The sequence below is a fragment of the Hyperoodon ampullatus genome (genome assembly GCF_949752795.1).
Source record: "Hyperoodon ampullatus genome assembly, chromosome: X".
Lineage (NCBI taxonomy): Eukaryota > Metazoa > Chordata > Mammalia > Artiodactyla > Ziphiidae > Hyperoodon > Hyperoodon ampullatus.
This window is the reverse complement of record NC_136913.1, coordinates 53,694,230-53,710,836: the sequence shown is the minus strand read 5'-3', so window position 1 is coordinate 53,710,836 and position 16,607 is coordinate 53,694,230. Positions and strand designations below refer to the sequence as shown.

Genomic DNA, 16,607 nt, shown 5'->3' with positions numbered 1-16,607 from the left:
TCTCAAGATTGCTTTGGCTATTCAGGGTCTTTTATTTTTCCATACAAATTGTAAATTTTCTTGTTCTAATTCTGTGAAAAATTCCATTGGTAGTTTGATAGAAATTGCATTGAATCTGTAGATTGCTTTGGGTAGTATAGTCATTTTCACAACATTGATTCTTCCAATCCAAAAACATGGTATATCTCTCCACCTGTTGATATCATCTTCAATTTCTTTCATCAGTGTCTTATAATTTTCTGCATACAGGTCTTTTGTCTCCTTATGTAGGTTTATTCCTAGGTGTTTTATTCTTTTTGTTGTGATGGTAATTGGGATTGTTTCTTTAATTTTTCTTTCAGATCTTTCATTGTTATTGTATAGGAATGCAAGAGATTTCTGTGTATTAATTTTGTGTCCTGCAACTTTACTAAGTTCATCGATTAGCTCTAGTAGTTTCCTGGTGGCATCTTTAGGATTTTCTATATATAGTATCATGTCATCTGCAAACAGTGACAGTTTTACGTCTTCTATTCCAATTTAGATTCCTTCTATTTCTTTTTCTTCTCTGATTGCCATGGCTAGGACTTCCAAAACTATGTTGAATAATAGTGGCAAAAGTGGACATCCTTGTCTTGTTCCTGATCTTAGAGGAAATGGTTTCAGTTTTTCACCATTGAGAATGACATTTTCTGTGGGTTTGTCATATATGGCCTTTATTGTGTTGAGGTAGGTTTCCTTTATGCCCACTCTCTGGAGAGTTTTTATCATAAATGGGTGTTGAATTTTTTTTGAAAGCTTTTTCTGCATCTATTGAGATTTTCATATGGTTTTTATCCTTCAGTTTCTTTTTTTCTTTTTTTTTTTTCTGTGGTACGCGGGCCTCTCACTGTTGTGGCCTCTCCCACTGTGGAGCACAGGCTCCGGACACGCAGGCTCAGCGGCCATGACTCACGGACCCATCCACTCCATGGCATGTGGGATCTTTCCGGACCGGGGCACGAACCCGTGTCCCCTGCATCGGCAGGGGGACTCTCAACTACTGCGCCACCAGGGAAGCCCCCTTCAGTTTCTTAATATGGTGTATCACATTGATTGATTTGTGTATGTTGAAGAATCCTTGCATCCGTGAGATAAATCCCACTTGATCATGGTGTATTATCCTTTTAATGTGTTGTTGGATTCTGTTTGCTAGTATTTTGTTGAAGATTTTTGTGTCTATGTTTATCATTGATATTGGTCTGTAATTTTGTTTCTTTTGTGTGACATCTTTGTCTGGTTTTGGTGTCAGGGTGATGGTGGCCTTATAAAATGAGCTTGGAAGTGTTCCTCCCTCTTCAATTTTTTTTTTTTGTCATCACACTTTGAAAGGCAATTCAGATTGAAAGCTGTTGTTGCATCTCTGCTTCCTGTCTTAGTTCAGTTAATTATTGAAACAGAGGAAAAGTTGTATGAATTCAAACATTCTGGACTCCACTCTTTAAATCTTGATCTGTTCTCTGAAAGTATCAAGTTAAGAAGAAACTGGCTCACTTCCCCTTTGCTAACTCCTTACATTTTAATGGTATTCATCCCAACAAATCCTGCTTCCTTATCTGTTTCTTAGTAATACAGAGAATATTGATCCTGATAGGACTGAGCTATTTTATTCCCACCACCTCAAATCAATGAACTTTTTCTAATAAAATAACACATTATAACTCAGTGCTAGCACAACTCCAAAATATTCTCTCATCTGTTACAGCCTTCCAATCAATCGAGAGTCATTGAACCCCTCTTACTATATGGCTACCAGTTTGGCTTGAAGATACTGTTTGAAGTACTGTTTCAGGAGCAAGAGCAGAAGGTCTGGTTTCTTTCTATTCTCCTCTCTTTACCTGTAACATTTACCTTCCTCTCACTGCTAGCCTGATTTCTTACAACTCAGCAAGGTGCAGGTGAGACACCTGTTATTAAGGATGTCAAGAAGCCAAGACAAATCCATGAAAGCTACAAAGCTTATGGACCCTTTTCTTAATTGGATACTTTAACTGTTACAAATAGCACAAAACTTATTCCAAGCTCCAGATTATTCCAGGGCCCCTTCACCTAGATTAACTGTCATCTACCTTTAATGTCCTTGGATTGGGAGCATGGAACACACTTGGCTCTCTGCAGGCTCCCTTTATTGGGTGTAATATCTGGCCCAAGTAACAGAAGAGTTTGGATTCCACTGGGGTAGCAGCAGCTTGATACAGGTAGTGTGGGGCTATGGGAAGAGCACAAGTCCCTGAGTCCAGGGTTCTGTTTCTGCATCAGACAGTCTGGGTTACCTTGGATAAGTCCATTGCCTCTCTTGGCCTTGTTCCTCATCTGTGAAATAGGGTTTTGGTGAGGCTTGATAGACATTTGCTAAATTACTTTGAAAATCATATTGTAAATCTATTAACACATTTAATTCAAACAGATCCAAAGCTATCTCTAGACCCTTACCAGACGTGTGAACACAGCATGAGGTAAAGATTTTAAGAGGAAGTGGATGGCAGTAGAAGAGAAATTAGTTTTAAAACCTCAGAGGCCATTCCTAAATTTTTCCCTCCACATCCCCATGCACACCTTCCATTTCTCTTCAAACAAGAGTTAAATTATAAAGTGATATTTTGACATAAATATATACACTTAAGATGCCATTTTACTTTTGTTCTTCATATTTTTTCATAGATATTCCCAAGTCCCTTGGTCCAACCTGAGCCCAGGCTCTAGCTTTGTAACTTACTTTGTGGCCTTGGCCAAGCCAGTTTTCCAGAGTCAGTTTTCTTCCTTGTAAAAACAGATAAATATACTTATCCCCTTCACAGAGATTGAGAGAATGAAATGAGGGACTGTACATACAGCTCTCAGCACAGTAGCTGATACATGCCAGGCACTTACATGGATTTCTTCCCTTCCCCCTCCTCTTATAGAACAGGGCTGCAGCAAATTCTTGGCTCTGGACTCTAAGGTAGAGTAGCTCAGATCCACAGTCTTTCTGACCAACCAACTCAATAGTCTTCAAATGCCTGCTAGTGACACTACAAAACAAGGATCTTCAAGACCACAAGGAAACTGTTAGGCAGGATACCATGGAGAATTTCCTGGTTGTAAAAGTTATTATGTCTGGGATCCAAAGAAGAGAAAGGCTCAGTTCCTTCCCTAGAAAACTCTTAAAATCAGTGTGGATATCCGGAATGTCAGGAGACTCATGTTCTACTATTGTCCCACTCCCCAAAATATCAAGCCCTGTATTTAGCTCTATCTGGGAATGATCTCACTGACTACTTACAATGGGCCTTTGAGGTGGGGCTAAGTAGGTCCATTTTTCAGATTAGGAAACTGAGGCCTAGAAAAAGAAAGGGCAAGATCAATCAGAGAGAGCTCCAGCTTACTTTTAGTTGGGAGTGAGTCAAAGTCCACCATGTGTCCAAAACCCAGCTCTCTGAGCCTCTCCATTCTCTCTGAGCAATTACCTCTTCTCACATGCTCTCATCTCCTCCCAGTCATTCTCCGCTTTGCCTCTAGAGTTACCTCCCTAAGACATCCTTCCAACCTTATCACTCCCGTGCTTTGAAACATAAAATAACTTGGCATTATTTAGCACACTTAATAAATGTTTATTGGATGAATGTGTGCCTATACGATTAAATCCAAACTCTATTTTAGATTAAGTTAAAGGTCTTTCACAATCTGGTTCCAACCTAGCTTTTCTAGGTACATCTCCCATTTCTCTTTCCCACCTCCCCACTCCATATATGAACCTTATGTTCCAGAAACCTTGGCCCACTTGTCCTTTCCTTTCTATATGTGTTGTGCCCTGTCCTGGAAAGTCAGTCCTCCCCAGTGGACTGGAAAATTCTCAGTTATACTTTGAGATCTATTTACATCTCTGCTCAGATTATACTTTATCCATTTCTGTATTACGACAGCACAGTGCACTGTAATTAATGGGTTACTTTTCATTCTCTCCTGCTCCTCAAAGGCAACGACTTGCTTTTATTTATCTTTGCTTCACCCAGTGCCTCCCCCAGTACCTCCTTCGTTGACTGACAAAGTTTGAACTCAGTAACTAGAATGGATGGAGGGCTGGAAGGAACGTGGTCAACCCCTCCCCATCCTTCAGCCTTAGCAGCTGCTCCCTCCTCCCTTCCACCTCTTCTCCACCTCCATCTGAATGCCAAAGCCACGAGTTCCCAGACAGCTGCCAGAACACTCAACCTCTCGCTCACACGGGCCAAACGAATATCACTATTCCCTTGTACTCCTCACGACCTTTGACACAATTATCTGTGACAAATTGACTTAAAGTGCAGCTGCAGGAAGAGAAACAGGAATGTCTCGCTTGGCCTTCTGGGAGTTGTAGTCCTGCAGGCCCCCGGGCTGCCTGGCTGGTCCTGGAGCTGCGGACTACAGCTCCCAGGCCTTCTGCATGTCCCTACCGCACAGGCTCAGAGCCCCATGCCGGGAGGAGGTGGTTACATTGTGTCTATTGTATCCCTGGGCTTGTGTGTTTGTACATTTCTCAGGACGTGAAAGTGAGAGTGAAAAGCATGGCTGATGAACAAGAAATCATGTGCAAATTGGAAAGCATTAAAGAGATCAGGTAAGTGGAACTTTGCAGCACCCTCCCAGTCCCCTCCGAAGCTACCCAAATCCCTCACTGCGGGAGAGGGCTGCTAGCTACGGAAAGTGTCTATTGTTGAGCTATTTGCGGAGGGGGACTGAAAAGGATCCCATTCACCACAGAATTCAAGACTGGGAATGAGGCAGGGGAGAATCGGTACTGAGACTTGCAGAGAGAGAGAGAGGCAGACAGAGAAACAGACCGACCAAGAGGGATCTCTTGCCAGATGTGTCTGAGAAAGCCAGAGGCAGACACACGGTGTAAGTGTGTTTGTGTTGGGGGGGGACGGGGGTGGGTGGGTGACAGCTTTATGCTTCTTGGGTGGGAGTTGGGGGAATGGCATTCTTGGACCCATTATTTTTTAAAGTGTTTGTAGGCTCCAAGATGTATTTGCCTCCTTGCTCTTTAGGTGTCTAGATTTTTTTTTTTTTTTCAGTCTTCTGTTCAACTTCAGGACCTCCAGCTCGGGCGAGCCTTTTGAAAGCAGAGTCTAACACATCGGGGCTGGTGGTGGCTGCTGGGGGCTGCAGACTGGGGATGCGGAGGAATCCCTGCAGGCCAGGACAGGGAGGACAGACAGCACTTGCTCTTATGTATTTTTTGCTTTCACTTACCACTTTCTTCCTCTCCGACGCGGTGCTTGGGAAGGGGGATGGGAGTGATGGAGACTGGGGAGGCAGTTGCCGCCTGCAACAGTTGCTCTCAGGCCCCAGAGGTGATGGGCTAACAGGCGGGATGCAAAGTGCGTGCTGCCTGTGTCCCCTACCCCTTTTCTCCAGGAGTGGCATTGGCTAGGTGATGATACTGTCCTTGCTCAGAGCACAATAAGGCCAGTTGGGTGGACTGCCTGTGCCAATTCCAGGCCTTCCTTCACCCGCTCTTCTCTGCCAGGACCCCCTCCCCCCCACCGACCTGACTCTGCCTCGGCTTCCACCCTCCTTCTGAGGGTGCCCTGGGTTGGGCCGTTCCCTTTAGTGTTTTCCAGGAACCTGAAGAAAAATGAGGGAGGATATCAAGTGTGTCCCTTTAAGAAATAAGACTTTGACCAAGAGATTTAACTCTTGGAATGAATGCCTTGGGTGAGACTCACACATGATGGTGGTGGTGGGGAAGCACCTTGGCTTTTTTGTCCTTTGCAGGGGTTATATTTCTACTTCTGCTGGAGAATAAAAGCAAGGGACTATTATTTATTGAGCCCCTGGTGTGCCAAGCCGCTTGACCTACTATTGTGCATTCGGCAATCCTGAGAACTTCCTACACTTCCTTTACAACTGGGAAAATGGAGGCTCAAAAAATTTAAGTAATTTTTCCAGAGCCAGACAGTTGGAACATGCCAGATTTTGACAAGAACCCAGTCTATTTGTGTGCAGAGGCTCTGGTCTTCTCACTCTATCCCTTCAGGGCCTAGGAAAGGGTAGACAGGGTGTATATTGCAATTTTTTTTCTGCAAAAGAATCAGGATACAGGGAGTGAGACACCTTGGTGCAGGAAAAAGTCAGCTGTCATAATAACAGTGCAACTAATAAGAAACTTATGCCTGCAAGTGAAGAGCCTAGACTTATTTTTACCAGACTTTAAAGGAATCCCTACCCAACCCCAAGGGAAGGAACAGTTGGGAACAAGGAAAAGTGACCCCTTCTAGTACAGACCAAATGGGGGGCCATGACTTCGACCCTCACCAGTGGTAAACCTGGCATTCCTACCACTACTAGCTGGGATGGGATCCTAAGAGGCCTAAGAGAGGCCAGAACTCTCACCCTCAACCAGCAAAAACAAAGAGCCTCTCCCCAACCTGGATGTCAATCAGAGACCCAGTGGAGAACCTGGACTTATACTGCCCCCCTTCCCTGCAAAAGTATCACATCAGAGGAGGCCTGCAAAGACAAAAGTGTTAAGAGAGATCCAGAGTGTCCAAATTTAATTGAAAAAAAGTACTTGCCATACCAAGATTATCAGTTTCAGTGGCAAGAGGAAGAATGCCAGGGTTGAGAGGACACAGAGGTTGGAATTATCTGACAAGGGTTTTAAAGCAGCCATCATAAAAATGTTTCAGGGAGCAACCACAACACACTTGCAACAAATGATACAATAGAAAATCTCAGCATTTAAATAGAAAGTCTCAAAAAGAAATATAAAACACAAAGAAGAACCAAATGGAAGTTTGAAAACTGGAAAAAAATCTCTAAAAACTCAATGGATGGGATCAACAGCAAGACGGGGAAGACAGAGGAAAGAATCAGACAACTTAAACATAAAACAATAGAAATAACCCAGTGTAAACAACAGAGGGAAATTAAATGTAAAAAGAAAAAAGAAAGAAAGAAAGAAAGAAAAAGGAAAAGAAGGAATTGAGCAGAGCCAGATCCTCTAGACTTGTGAGAGTATTACAAAAGATCTCACAGTCATGTCAACAGAATCTCAGAAAGAGAGGAGAAATAAGGCAGGACTTGAAGAAGTAGTGGCTTAAAACTTCCCAAACTGAGCAAAGGGCATAAATTTCCAGATCCAAGTAGCTAAGCAAACACCATCAAAAAAAAAAAAAAAAAAAGAAAGAAAAAACCAAAGAAATTCATACCAAGACACATCATAGTCAACCTTCTGAAATCAGAAGCAGAGAAAAGATGTAGGAAACAGCCAAAGAGGGAAAACACCTTACCTGCACCTTCAGGGGAAAAAATAGAAAGTCAGCAGAAACTGATGAGGCCCTAGCAGGAAGTAGCACAACATTTTTCAAGTGCTGAAGGAAAAGAATCATCAACCCAGAATCCTATGTGCAGTGGTAATATCCTTCAGAAATAAAGGGATAATCAAGACATTCTCAGATGAAAGGAAACAGGGAATTTATCAGTAGGAGGTCTACCCTATAAGAATGAAAAAAGTAAGTCTTAAAACAGAAAAGAAACAATAAAAGGAGGAACCTTGGAAGAAAGAGCACAGTAGGCAAAAACATGGGTACATATAACAGAATTTCTTTTCCTCTTGAGTTGTATGAATCCTGTTTGATGATTGGATCAAAATTTATTACACTGTCTCATGTGGTTCTGAATGTATGCAGAGGAAATAGTTAAGACATTTATATTATAAGCAGGAAGTATAAAGGAATATAAAAGGGAGGTAAATTTCCATCTTAATTATCAATTTATCTGTTGATGGACACTAAGGATTCTTCCATATCTTGGCTATTGTAAATTATGCTGCTATGAACACTGGGGTACATGTAACTTTACAAATTAGTGTTTTCATTTTCTTTGGATTATATACACAGGAGCAGAATTACTGGATCATATGGTAGTTCTATTTTTAGTTTTTTGAGGAGATAAATTCTGTATGTTGTCATTTATATGTGGAATCTAAAAAATAAAACAAATGAATGAACAGAGCAAAATACAGAAACAGACTCACAGATATAGAGAACAAACTAGTGGTTACCAGCAGGGAGAGGAAAGTGGGTGAGGGGCAAGATAAGGGGTAGGGTATTAAGGGAAACAAAATGCTATATATAAAATAAATAAGATACAAGGATTGTAAAACACAGGGAAATAGTGCCAGTATTTTATAATAACTTCAAATGGAGTATAATCTATAAAAATATTGAATCACTATGATGTACATTTGAACCTAATATAATATTGCATATCAACTATGCTTTAGTTAAAAAAATATAGATATATCAAAATGAAATTTGAAAAAAATGTTCAAGTCACCCACAGGAAGGCAGGGCAAAGAAAAGAGAAAAACTAAATCAGAGAGAAAAAACAGGTAACAAAAAATAAAATGACAGACTTTGCCTTAACATATCAATAATTATGTTGAATATAAATGGTCTAAATACACCAATGAAATGATTTTAAAATGTGACTGAACTATATGAGAAAGGGTCAATCCAAGAAGAAGACATAATTCTAGATGTGTATGCACCAAAAGTGATTTAAATTAGCCTTCTTTTGATAATTTTACAGTAATATGCAAATGTTATATCACTTGGTTTAAGAACTGAAAATAGGGAAAGTATTACAAATACAACTCGCTTTTCACATGTGGACCAGTAAAACATGTATGAGAGGTGGAGAGAAGGAAGGGGTAGAAGGAACTGGAGAAAGGAACTAACATTGGTTGAACAACTACTGATTTCAAAGCTCTTAGCTCATTTAATATTCAACTCTTGCTAATGGAAATCTGTGGTAGGAATTATTATCCCCATTTTACAGATAAGGATACTAAGGCTCAGGGAGGTTAGGTAACCTATCTATGGTCACACAGCTAGGAAAGGAAGAGAGAATGTATCCTCCTATTCACATGGCATATGCATTTCAACAAATGCTGATAATCTAATTAAGCATTATTCACAGTTCTTCAACTGCTCTAATCCTAAATCCCTCAAAGATATAAACAAAGCAGCCTATTTCTGTTAAAAAAATAATTTTACTTCTGCACTGAAGTAGCAGTGATGAGGATAATATCGCCCAAAAACCTGATTAAGTCAAGCTAAGAGTCAGACACACCCCCAGGCACAAGCACAGAAATATACACATTCATAGTCACACACATTCATGTACATACACACTGATGGCAGAATTTGAAGTGGAAAATGTCTCAGGAGTGGATTCTCCCACCACAAACCATTCCCCACTTCTGACTCTGACCACATGCTCACAGCCCTGTCTTTCCTCCTAACCCCAACCACACTCCAACACTATGCTGCAGACCTTGGGCCCCAAGTCCCACACTGGTCTATTTTGCCCATCAATTTCTTGGGCTTCCAAGTGGTGATGAAGGAGCATCTGGATATGTGGAAAGGAGAAGGAAAGAATGGAACAAAAGAGGAGAGATGGAAAAGAGGGAAAGAAAGGAGAAGAAGCCATGAGGCAAAGGAAGTGAGTGTAGCCACTGCTAGAGCAACCAGAGCCCTTCACCAGCTCCCCAAATGCATACTAATATTTCCTTAACATGCACATGCCGTTCATACACACACATTGCACACATCCATGCCCCAGTGCACACATATCCATACACAATAAACTTTCCTCACTTAAGAAAGGAAAAACTCATTTTGGAAGTAAATATTGTAGCATTAAGTAGGCCCTCTTAAGTCTTTTTCTTAAGTCTTCTCTTTTTCTCTCTCTACACATTCTCCTGAGTTACCACTTATACTCCTACAGCTTCAAATACTATCTTCATATCTCCAGTCTCTACCCCCTAACTTCCTTCCAAGCTTCAGCATGATATGTCCCACAGTCTACTGGGCTTGTCCACCTGGTTGTTCCACAGACACAGCTGAAGTCAATCAATCCTTAAGACTTTGTCTCTTCCTGCCCCAATCCAGCTCCTCCCACTAAACCACTTGTTTAATGCCATCATTCTCTGCACAGTTACCTCAGATTGAAACCTGGATATTGATGCTGATTACCCTTGCTTTTTTATAACTCACCTTTGATCAGTTAGCAAGTCCCACCTTCAACATCTGACTCATATTCATGCCCCACTCTCAACCTCCACACTGTTCTGTTTTAGGCCTTCATCATGACCAACCTGGATAATTATAATATTGTATCGCTTTCTACCTATAGAATTGCTTTCCTATCTTCAGTCTGCCCCCTATTTTTAATTCCATCCACACTGCTATGAGAACTACCTTCCTAAAGCACTGGGATTACTGTGTTATTCCTCAAACACATGCACCGACTTCCCATTGCCTGTAGCAGTATTTTTCAAAACACAGATTGTGAACCATTAGTAGGTCATGAATTGAATTAGCTGCTAGTAGGATTTGTAAAAAAAAAATTTAAAATAAGATAGAGAATATCAGCATACATTGCATAAGAAATGGTAGGTATTCTCTGTGGGAATTTTTGTTTCAGTTTTCTATCTGTGTTTGTGTGTATTCGGTCAAAATATAAGATTCATTTCTCATTGTAAGTCATTTCCTACTGTACGTCCATAGACATTTGCCTATAATTGTTGTCATGGCACTCATGCCCCTCTCCCCCACAAGTCTGTCCCAGACCTACCTTTCCAATCTTATCTACTACCTCTCATTTTCATTCACCATATTCTTTATCCACACAGAAGTTCCTCACTGTTTTATATATTTCCATTCTTCCACGCATTTGCTAATGTGGGTCCTTCATTCTTTTTTTTTAAAAATTGGGGTATAGTTGCTTTAAAATGTTGTGTCATTTTCTGCTGTAGAGCAAAGTGAATCAGCTATAAATATACATATATCCCCTCTTTCTTTGGTTTCCTTCTGATTTCGGTCACCACAGAGCATTGAATAGAGTTCCCTGTGCTATACAATAGGTTCTCATTAGTTATCTATTTTATACATATTAGTGTATATGTCAATCCCAATCTCCTAATTCAACCCACGTCCTCCTTCCCCCCTTGGTGTTCATACATTTGTTCTCTACGTCTGTGTCTCTATTGCTGCCTTGCAAACAGGTTCATCAGTACCATTTTTGTAGATTCCACATATATGAATTAATATACGAGATTTGTTTTTCTCTTTCTGACTTATTGGGTTGGCCAAAAAGTTCATTCAGGTTTTTCTGTAAGATGTTATGGAAAAAGCCGAACGAACTTCTTGGCCAAAACAATACTTCACTCTGTATGGCAGTTTCTAGGTCCATCCACATCTCTACAAATGACCCCATTTCATTCCTTTTTATGTCTGAGTAATATTCCATTGTATATATGTACCACATCTTCTTTATCCATTCATCTATCAATGGCCATTTAGGTTTCTTCCATGACCTGGCTATTGTAAATAGTGTTGCAAGGAACATTGGGGTGCATGTGTCTTTTTGAATTATGATTTTCTCAGGGTATAAGCCCAGTAGTGGGATTGCAGTGTCATATGGTAATTCTATTTTTAGTTTTTTAAGGAGCGTCCATACTGTTCTCCATAGTGTCTGTATCAATTTACATTCCCACCAACAGTGCAACAGGGTTCCCTTTTCTCCACACCCTCCCCAGCATTTATTGTTTGTAGATTTTTTGATGATGGCCATTCTGACCAGCATGAGGTGATACCTCATTGTAGTTTTGATTTGCATTTCTCTAATAATTAGTGATGTTGAGCATTTTTTCATGTGCCTCTTGGCCATCTGTATGTATTCTTTGGAGAAATGCCTATTTAGGTCTTCCACCCATTTTTTGATTGGGTTGTTTGTTTTTCTGGTATTGAGCTACATGAGCTGTTTGTATATTTGGGAGATTAATCCCTTGTCCATTGCTTCATTTGCAAATATTTTCTCCCATTCTGAGGGTTGTCTTTTCATTAAGTTTATGGTTTTCTTTGCTGTGCAAAGGCTTTTAAGTTTCATTAGGTCCCATTTTTAAATTTTTGTTTTTATTTTCATTACTCTAGGAGGTGGGCAAAAAAGATCTTGCTGTGATTTATGTCAGAAAGAGTTCTTCCTATGTTTTCCTCTAAGAGTTTTATACTGTCGAGTCTTATATTTAGGTCTTTAATCCATTTTGAGTTTATTTACGTGTATGGTGTTAGGGAGTGTTCTAATTTCATTCTTTTACATGTAGCTGGCAGATTCCTCATTCTTAATGCCCTTCCCTTATTCCAAGCCTGTAAATCCTACTTATTCTTCAAGGAAGACCCATAGCAAACACCACCTCTTGTTCAAAACCTCAAATTCCCTAGTCCAAGTGAATCACTTACCACTTTGGGCTCTCACAGGGAGATTTATTATAGCACTCAAGTTATTCTGCCTTATGGTAAAGTTTTTTTTTTTTTTTTTTTTTTGGTGGTACGTGGGCCTCTAACTGTTGTGGCTTCTCCCGTTGTGGAGCACAGGCTCCGGACGCGCAGGCTCGGCAACCATGGCTCACTGGCCCAGCCGTTCTGCGGCATGTGGGATCTTCCCGGACCAGGGCACGAACCCATGTCCCCTGCATCAGCAGGCAGACTCTCAACCACTGCGCCACCAGCGAAGCCCCCTATGGTAAAGTTTTGAATTGACATGAGTCTTCCTTCCTTCCTTCCTTCCTTCCTTCCTTCCTTCCTTCCTTCCTTCCCTCTGTCATTGTTGTGGCAACTTCAGCAGGCTCCACTGTCACCTCGCTTGAAAACTAAGTCAGCTTTGGCCCCAATGCTCACTCAACAACAAGTCACAGAACAGCTGGCAACTCTGGGACTTAAGGATGGGCAAGTCAAGCCAATTCTGTCTACAGGAGAGAGAATGCAAGTGAGTTGACATTTGGTGCTAAGCTATAAGAAAGTCTTCAAGGTGAACTGTTCAAAGAAAACTTCTTTTCCAACAGTAGCTGCTTTTCCAGATGCACAAATAGATATTAAATGAAAGAACACTTGGTACTTTGGCAGTGTTCTCATCAGACTAGAGTAGGCAGGAAAAGCTGGCTCCTTTTTTTGTTTCATTCAGTTACATTTACCAAGCACCTGTTCTAAGCCATACACAGGGCTGGGATATTTTCAGAGTCTAAGATGAATTAGACCTGTTCTCAAGGATCTTAGAATCAAGGTGAATAGCTCTGATCTCTCCCCTGAGTTCTGTACTCACATATCCAACTTCCCACTTAACCAATCCCACTGGATATATCACTGGCACCTTAAACAGACCCCAAGAGAACTCTCAACTTTACCCGCATCCCCACCTCCAGTCTCCTTTCCTAGTCTCCCCCATCAGTAGTAAATACCACCCCCATCCCCAAATCCAGAATCATTCTTCATTCTTCCCTCTATTACTCCATGTATCCAAAACACTAGCACAGTGGTTGTCAAACTTGGGCGTGCAGTAGGCTCCACCTGGCGGGCGGTTGAAACCTAGATTGCTGGGTCCCATCTCCAGAGTCTCTTATTTGGAAGGCCTGAGAATTTGCATTTCTAACAAGTTCCCAGGCAATGTTGTTGCTGCCGGTCCAGGGAACACACTTGGGAAAACCACTGCATTAGTAAGACCTGGTGGATTATGCCTATATAATATATTCTGGATCTGTCCACTTCCCATCATTCCCTTAGCTCATCAACAAATCTGGGCAGTTTTCCATCCAACTCTGCTAGCCAGTGTCTTCACTTGTTCTGCCCATCCTCAAGTCCTACAGGTCCCAGCTTTCCTACTCTGCTTGTTGAGTGGGTGTTGGGGCTAAGTCACCCCTTAAGCTGGGTGACAGTTGAGCCTGCCAAGTTTGTCCCAGGAATAGATGATCCGTTGCCCTAGAACCTCTCCTGCTCTCTACCCTTCCTTCTCCACATTAGTCAGCAAAGCGCCATTGGAAAGAAGTTAGCCAGCTGAATATTTTAGTCTTGGCCCAGGACTCTGTCTGGAGAGGTTGTGGCCTAGGGACGTCAGGAATTTTCATTCAAGATTTAAGTAAGACTGTAGCCCCAGTGATTGTGGGAAACCCTAAGGAAGTATTCTGTAGATTTCCTGGGATTCCATGGCCATACCAGCTGCGCCTTAGCCTCTTGGGATGATTTCATTAGGAAATTTTCCATATAAACTTGGGTCTTTAATGACTTGGATGCTTTTCTCAGTTGTAGGGCCAAACATTCCACAGATTCCATCTCATGGAGTCATCCAACAACTCTGTGCAGGGGTACACTGAGTCCTACTTCTCAGGTAGATAGAATTTCCAAGCTTCCAAGAGGTTCCATGATGTGCCCTATTTCACCCTTAATATTGGTGACTTAGTGATCCAGGACAAGATTCACCACATTGGCTTGTTTTCCATGGCTTGAAATAAATCATATGAGGAAAGTTCCTTGGTATGGTGGAAAGATCATCAGGTTCAGCACACTGGATTCTGCACTTCCTGGCTTTGTGATGTTGGGCAGGTCACTTTACTTCTCACAGCCTCAAATTCTTCATCGGTAAAAATGAAGCTAAACATAACTATTTATGTGGTCATGATGAAGATTAAATTAGATAGCGTATCAAGTGCCCAGCACAGTTGCTGGAACATAGTAGACACCAAAAATAGATAGATAGATAGATAGATAGATAGCTATTTTTATTAAATAAATCCCTTCTTAACACCCAATTCCTTCCCAGTTTCTGGAACTTATACACTCTTAGTAAATGTTAACTGAATGAATTAAAGTCCCCCACCCATGGTAATATCTTTCTTTCTCTGAGACTACTGAGGTTACAGTCAGTACCCTGGACTTACCACTTATTTGCATTCATTATTGTCACTCCAAATGTAATTTTTGAGCCAAAGCAGTGTGATAGATGACATGGAGTTTACAGACAGAAATATGGTATAGTGTCAGTTTCTAGAAGGCTCTTATATATATAATTATCCAGATTTCAAATTGTTTCATGTGAAAGTCTGTACATGTAGAGGACCCAGAGGACCATAGCTGCATGCTCTTGGGCTAGTTCCTTTCCCATTCTGGACATTTGTTTCTTCATCTCTGAAATGAAGAGGATAGATTTTATTGGTGGCTTTGAAGTAATGTTCTGAGGAGCCCTGGAAGTTACAGGGAGGTGCATCAAGGGCCACTCTGGTAGAGTCCGGCATGGTTGGATTTGAGGAGAGAATAAAGACTCTGGGACCCACTTCCACTTGAACCATAATAGTTATGATTTGATCTATTTTCTATATTGGACCACAATCAATAATTTTACTTGAAGGAAGGGGTCTTCTCTTCAGTCACCCCCAGGATCCAGCACACTGTTGGGTAAGTGGCACTTGCTTAATACATATTTTTTTGTCTGCAAGATTGATAGAAAATGAAAAGAGAAGGAAGCTATTGTGTGTGTGCACATTTAAGCAGTGGCTGGCATAATGCCCACTCTGTAGATCTGTGAAAGGAATGACCTTTTACTTACATTTAATCTTAGCCCAAACTACCCAGTTGCTGGATAGAGCATGGAAGGCTGGGCATTAGATCCTAAGCCTGAACAGCATGGTGTAGACAATCAACCACAAGGGTAACAAGTCCCCATTTCTTTTTTTCATCATTAACCCACTTCCCATTCCTCCCGGGTACCTCATTTGTCCAAATCTATTTAAAATCTGTTTTTTCTGACACAAGTTTTTTGATGAATCACTCATTTTCCTGGGAAAACAGGGGCAGAGGGGTACAAAGAGCTTAGAATTTGTGTGTTTAGATTTAATTCTGGGTACAGTAAGAAGACATTGGAGGATGTATTTTTAACAGCTTTATTGAGTTGTGATTTACATACCATAGAAACCATCCATTTTAGGTATACAGTAAGTTCCCTACACGTTGCGAACTTTCAAAGATGCAAACCTGTGTTCACGTGTCCAATCATATAAATTAGTTCACGTGTCTGGCGTGCATTGTTATGTGGGCGCATCTTCTGCAAGTGGTTGTACTTTTGTGTACTTTACTGTACAGTACTGTATAGAGCACAGTAGTAAGTATCTTTATTTCAAGCCCAGGATGTCCAGAAGCGTAAAAGCCGCAGTGATGCAGCTGATACTGCTAAGAAGCACCAAACGTTGTACTCTACTACTGTACTTTTCAAGGTTCTGTACTGTAAGATTAAAAATGTTTATTTTTTTGTGTTTGTTTTCTATGTATTATTTGTGTGAACAGTATTATAAGCCTATTACAGTACTTTACTATATAGCCAATTGTGTTAGTTGGGTACCTAGGCTAACTTTGTTGGACTTACGAACAGATTGAACTTACGAACGTGCTCTTGAAACGTAACTTGTTCATATGTAGGGGACTTACTGTACAATTCAATGACTCTTAGTAAATTTACAGAGTTGTGCAACTATCACCACAATACAATTTTAGAATATCCCCAGCATCCCCAAAAGAGCCCTTATGCCCAGTATCAGTCCATCTCTCTTCCCACACACAGGTCTAGGCAACCAGTAATATATTTTCTGTCTCTGTAGATTTGCCTTTTCAGGACATTGCACATAACTTAGCACATTGTTTTTTAGGCTCATACACATTGTACCATATATCAGTATTTCTTTCCTTTTTATTGGCAAACAGTATTCCATTGTATGGATATACTGCATTTTGTTTATTCAC

At 40.9% G+C, this 16,607-nt stretch overlaps 1 protein-coding gene across 4 annotated transcripts in view; it reads left to right on the top strand.

Annotated features, from left to right (window-relative positions):
* Positions 1-4,449: 4,449 nt before the first annotated feature.
* The window catches only part of ZC4H2 (zinc finger C4H2-type containing), a gene marked incomplete at both ends in the record, with an annotated part of 34,157 nt that continues 21,999 nt past the window's right edge, over positions 4,450-16,607 (top strand). For 3 of the 4 annotated variants that reach the window (XM_079727577.1, XM_079727575.1, XM_079727576.1), the window contains one exon: positions 4,542-4,594. In XM_079727577.1, coding sequence (XP_079583703.1) covers positions 4,542-4,594 — 53 coding nt within the window. Of the gene's footprint in view, positions 4,595-16,607 lie in introns of all 4 variants that reach the window. The other variant, XM_079727574.1, reaches the window with a different exon arrangement.